The sequence below is a fragment of the Myotis nattereri genome (assembly GCF_964212035.1).
Source record: "Myotis nattereri genome assembly, chromosome: 1".
Taxonomy (NCBI): Eukaryota; Metazoa; Chordata; class Mammalia; order Chiroptera; family Vespertilionidae; genus Myotis; species Myotis nattereri.
The window spans coordinates 231070226-231075609 of record NC_138075.1 but is presented as its reverse complement, the minus strand read 5'-3'; the positions used below and the strand labels follow the sequence as shown (position 1 = coordinate 231075609).

The 5384-nt window shown below is 49.4% G+C and overlaps 1 protein-coding gene across 1 annotated transcript; it reads right to left on the bottom strand.

Annotated features, from left to right (window-relative positions):
* Positions 1-2477: 2477 nt before the first annotated feature.
* Positions 2478-4727, bottom strand: LOC308512774 (disintegrin and metalloproteinase domain-containing protein 21-like; the record flags this gene model as incomplete). Its single annotated transcript, XM_081082436.1, has 1 exon — positions 2478-4727. The coding sequence occupies one exon, from the start codon at positions 4725-4727 to the stop codon at positions 2478-2480; it is 2250 nt and encodes a 749-aa protein (XP_080938562.1).
* Positions 4728-5384: the final 657 nt, after the last annotated feature.

Sequence of the window (5384 nt, the reverse complement as noted above, 5' to 3'; positions counted from 1 at the left end):
TGCAAAATAATCCTTTCCTTTAATATTTACAGTGTAAAATAAGATTGTTATTAGAGTATTAAATCTGACAGTAAAATAGTAGTCAAGTTTTCAGATTAATTAAAATTTGCTCAAGAAGTATTAACTAAAATTTTCATTTCATGGAAAAATTGCTTAACATTCAATGAACCTAAAGCAGTCATATTTTTGTACAAAAAAATAAAATTTAAAGTTATCTAGACTGCATTATAAATTTTTCAAAAATCCTCATAATAATTAAATCAAAAAAGGGTGGATAGTGGAAAAATACCATGTAAGGAAAAATATCCTGTAACTAATTTACATCTAGAAAAATTTTTTCATTTGTAATGCTAACAGCAAGACACCCATAAAAGTCATACGTGGTGTCAAAATAAGCCAAAGAAAATTCATTTAAGCAAAAATAAATAGGCCCCCAAGTAAAGTTTCCTTTATTAACCTTTGGTCAAGAATACGTTTGTATATTTTCAGAAAACAACTCCAAGACCATGTGGATTCCTGCAACAGAGAGGAATTATCAGGAATTCTCCAGCCATGAAGACAAGAGGAAAAACAATCCAGAGATAGAGGACGCTGACGACGCTTTATCATGTTAGCAGTCAGCAGCTGTGCGTCGCTACAGGTTGCCCAAGACCAAACCAAAGAGGGTTGGACCTGCATTGCCACCATTTGTCCACCATCCAGTACACATTTTCTCAGATAGTGCCTATGCAGTACACACAGTCACGGGCCTAGGCCACTCAACCTTTCGAGCTAAAGAGACACCTATAGATCAGGCCCTACTTTTTATCAAGGAGATCATAGAAAACGGACAGCAACCCTGGTACATACAGCATCTAAGGGCTCACATGGGTCTACCCGGACCCCTATCAGAAGGCAATCACCGGGTAGACCGCCTAGTCTTGACCCTAACACCCATAGAAGAAGCCAGACTTTTACATACAAAATTTCATATGTCAGCAGCTAGCTTGAAAAAGCTATTTCCTCATTTAACCCTCTCTAGCTGCAAGCATCTCATACGGGCATGCAAAACCTGCAGCCCCCTATTGCCTTTAGGCCCCCTCCAGCCACAAGGGATCAACCCCTGGGGGCTCCAACCCAATGCCTTATGTCAAGCAGATGTGACCCATATTCAAACCCTGCACCACCAGCGATGAGCCATAGACCACCATCACCATCACCCCCGGTAGAGGAAATGGAGGACCTGACCATACAGGAAAACCAGCCCCGGCGGCAGAGACGACCAAGACACTGATGGGCCCACAACATTACCTGGGGAGATATCAAGAATCTACAGGACCAAGCCACACACATGGCACCAAAAGGCAATCCGTCGGCAGGGACATTATTCCTATTAATGTGTGCCATCTGTGTAACACCCATTCCAGTGAGAAATGCCTCCTGGGAGCACCAAAAATTAGCAAATCTCCTTAAAGGTCCATTCAGCCAGGCATTCCTAAACAGCACCGATCAGCTCCAGCGAGAAATCCGAAGAATCAACAATACCCGATAATCCCATTGAGTTTCGTTTCTTAAGCAATGCCCTCAGCCGTCTAACCTCCCGGTTAAATCCTGCTAACATATTCGTATGGGCCGTCCTAGCAGCAGGAGGCCTCCTTGCATTCTGCTTGTTTCGCTGCTTTTACTCCATGATCCAAAGAATGGATGCACAGCAAGCTATGATAATCCACATCCAGCAGGTGTTTATAAAAAGGGAAGGGGGAGATGTGGGAAGAGCTCAAGAGACTTATCTCAGTGCTGTGGCCAGTGCAATGCTGTGACCACACTCCAGCATACATGCTACCTTGGCACACCAGGAAGTGTCAACGCCCGCCTGACAAATCTCCAAGAGCCACCTACTCTTAGCCCCGACCCTCACGCCCATTGGATAACATAGGAAGCGGGTCCCTGTTGCATTGGCTGCTTACCCCTTTATATTACAGCTGTACTTCCTCAATAAACTTGGATCTGTGTCTCTGAACCTGGTCTCCGGAGTCATGCATGCAAATGCCCCAGAGCGTTGGGCTCCATCGTCCTCACCCCTAAGGGGCCCCCTGTTCCAGAGAAGGAGACCTGACCTAGGGACTGGGGGACACTTGGTGCTGAAGGGCCGATTGTGGGGAATTGACAGGAATTGGTCCTAAAGAAACCTGTGGCCACTGTCACTAATCCTGGGACAGGCGTCCACAGCGCGAGGCCAGCTGCTGAACAGGTCTCCTCTCCAGGCCTGAGTCTCAGGCTCATTCAGGGCTCTTACAGACTTACAAGAACTGCACAGGACGCCAACATGCAGTGCTCAGGCTTTATTGCAGACGCTGGCCAGCGAGGTGTCAGAGAGAGTGGTATCAAAATGCCCACACTGCGCTCACGCTGGATGTGGGGCAGGACTCCTGCAGCTTCTAAGAAGTGTGGCCTTGAGCTCTGTCAGCTGGTTATGGTGACTTTTTTCAGGTGTTTCTTCATGTTGCCTGAGTTGTCCAGGTGTCGGGAGGCTGACTTACTGTTGACTTTCCACGAACTTCCACTTCAGTGACTGTAGTGGTCCGGATAGTTCTCACATTCGTGGCTACGCCGAAGAGGAGAGCGGCTAAGAGGGCAAGCAAGCGACCAAAAACGACTCTCAAATACACCACTGACATACCACCTGCCCTCACTGACCGCCTTCTTCTTGGAGGGGGTCCGCTGTCCACACTCCCTCCCGCACCATTGTTAATGCACAGGGGAGGGTCCCAGCCTACATGGCAATGGCAGTTCCTATTATTGTTGCACACGCCCCTGTAGTTGCATTTCGAAGGGGGACAGTTGTAGTCGATGGCCGCCAGAGTAGCATTGCAGAAGCCCTGAAGACAAAACTTTCCACCGCCGCAGGGGGTACCAGGTCTCACAGCACCAACATCAGTTGTTTCTGTCGCACGGTGTGCACCCACGCCAAAACACAAGGACCCCCCTATGATTGAGTGATGGAAGCCTACATGTTCCTGCAACCGAGGCAGATGAGTGACGTTGACACACTGTAGGCGTCCACACATAACGTCAGTGTCCGCACAACTTTTTGGCTGGTATTCATCAGTAACTTTACAGTGCCCAAATCGGTGGCCCTTTTTATTTATGCTGTAGCAGACGTCTGGCGCGCTCAGCGCCCCCTCCCCAAAGATCTCCTTGCAGTGCATACTGCGGTCGGTACAATTGCCATGATAGCAGTAGCCATCCTCAGTGCACGGGGTTCCATCTTGCAGATAAAAGTCACTGGGGCACCTCGTCTCCTTCCCCATGCAGTACTCCGGAAGGTCACAGATGTTCTGGATCGGTCTGCAGAGCGTCCCTGCAGGCGAGTGGGTGCAGTTTGCACAGCACGTTTCTCCGTTACAGATGCTCCCAGGTGTGAAGCGGCAGTCACTTTCGCAGCATGTGTTGCTGTAACACTGCTTGAAGGTCCCACAGTCACACTGCTCTTTGTTTTCCACCACAGAGTTTCCACATCGAATGGATGTCAGGCTACTGTTTGAATATACCAGCTCCCCTCTGTCATTGAAGATGCAGCGTTGTATATTATTATTAAGTACGTGTTGCGTGTGTGTAAAGGAGCAGTTACTGAATGAATCTGTCAATACAGGGTATCTGTACATGATGCAGGTGGTCCTTCTCTGGCAAACACACTCCATCGTATCTAACCACAGACCAAAAGAGGTCCCTATATGGTGGGAGGCTATAATTGATAACAGTAAATAATGTCTGGATAGTTGACCCAGAAAGATCAGATTATCATGTGTACACAGCGTGTATAGCTCTGGTTTGAAATCAACTTCATGGGGTCCATCTCTGTTCACAATTAAGGCTGGATATGTGTCAAATTGCCTAAAAATTTTGTCAGCATAATTCTTAGCAAATGGACCATGTGGCACAGCATAGTTGTTCATATCGGCTGGCTCTCCCTGATTGTAAACGACAATGAGGCCGATGTAGTACCTCATATTAAGACCTCTGAACATGGCGTCTATTATACTACCTATATGTACCAGGTATTGGGCACACAGTGACACATTGTTGTACAGAGTATAAACGGAATGGGCACTCATAAGACAGCCTTTCATAGCTCCACTGTGGGATGCATAGATCTTACTGCTGATCCTGGAGGCTGCACTGGGTTTCGGGTCAGAGAACAGCGAGTACCTCTCAGCCTTCTGTCCCAGACTGGACATGGGTCCTATGGCGTGAGTGTCGGCTACGATCTGAGAAATGATGTGCTCAAACCTCTGGGAATCCTTGAGGGGTTTGATTTCATAGGCAAGGTCGTCCACCTTCATGATGCCTTCCAGGCCCCCATAGCACGTGTCCACGGTGACCATGGAGAGAGGGATGTCCTCCAGGTAGCCCAGGTAGTAACAGTCGAGAGGGAAAAAGGGGTAGTCCACCTGCAAGGCTCCCTGGTCATCCTGAGTCATCACCACCACCTGTCCAGGCCAAAACAGTCTCTTGCGCCGCATGTGGAGGACGTGTCTCTGGCCCTCAAACCTCAGGCTGTAGGAGAGCCAGCCTGCTGCCCGCACGGCTTTGCTGTAGTGCAGCTCCTTCCTGGGAATCACCACCTCGGAGGAGATGTAGCGCCAGGAGGGGCGACCTTGAGAACACTGGGTGGGAGCCATCACCACCCAGAGCCCAAGCAGCAAGAGGGGCGTCCTCAGGGTGACGAGGCCCCCTGCCAGCCTCATGCCCTTGGTGGGGGAGAACCGTGGATGGGAACGGAGAGAGGGAAGGTCCTCAGTGAAGCCTGGTCCCCACCATCTGCTGTGGCCACTTCCTGCCAAGGGCATAATGACAGAAAACCTACCCTGGCTGGGTCAGCTGAGGCAACAATGACAGGGTGTGGCAGTGGGTGGGGCTGGACAGGCATTCAGCTGGGGTGGAGGTGGGGGATGTGGGAACCCTGTCTGTGAATGCTGAGCTGGAAATAAGAGACAAGGAAGTATGCCCATGTCTCCATTGCATACATGGCAGGCTTCCCTCTAGCTACTTGCACACATGTTATGTAATTACAGCAAAGTTAAATTCCCTGCTGTTGCCCTAAGCGGTTTGGCCCAGTTGATAGAGCATCGGCCTGCGGACTGAAGGGTCCCAGGTTCGATTCTGGTCAAGGGCATGTACCTGGGTTGCGGCACATCCCCAGTAGGAGGTGTGCAGGAGGCAGCTGATCGATGTTTCTCACTCATTGTGTTGTGGACCAACATTTGCGAGAATAAGACCACCAACTCCAATTAGGTCTGAAACAGCAAGCGAGGATTTATTGAGCTGGCCAGCGTCTGCCACGGGCTCCTCTGTAACAGCCCCGAGCTTTGTGCTCGGCGAGCTTTTATCCCCAGATAACACAA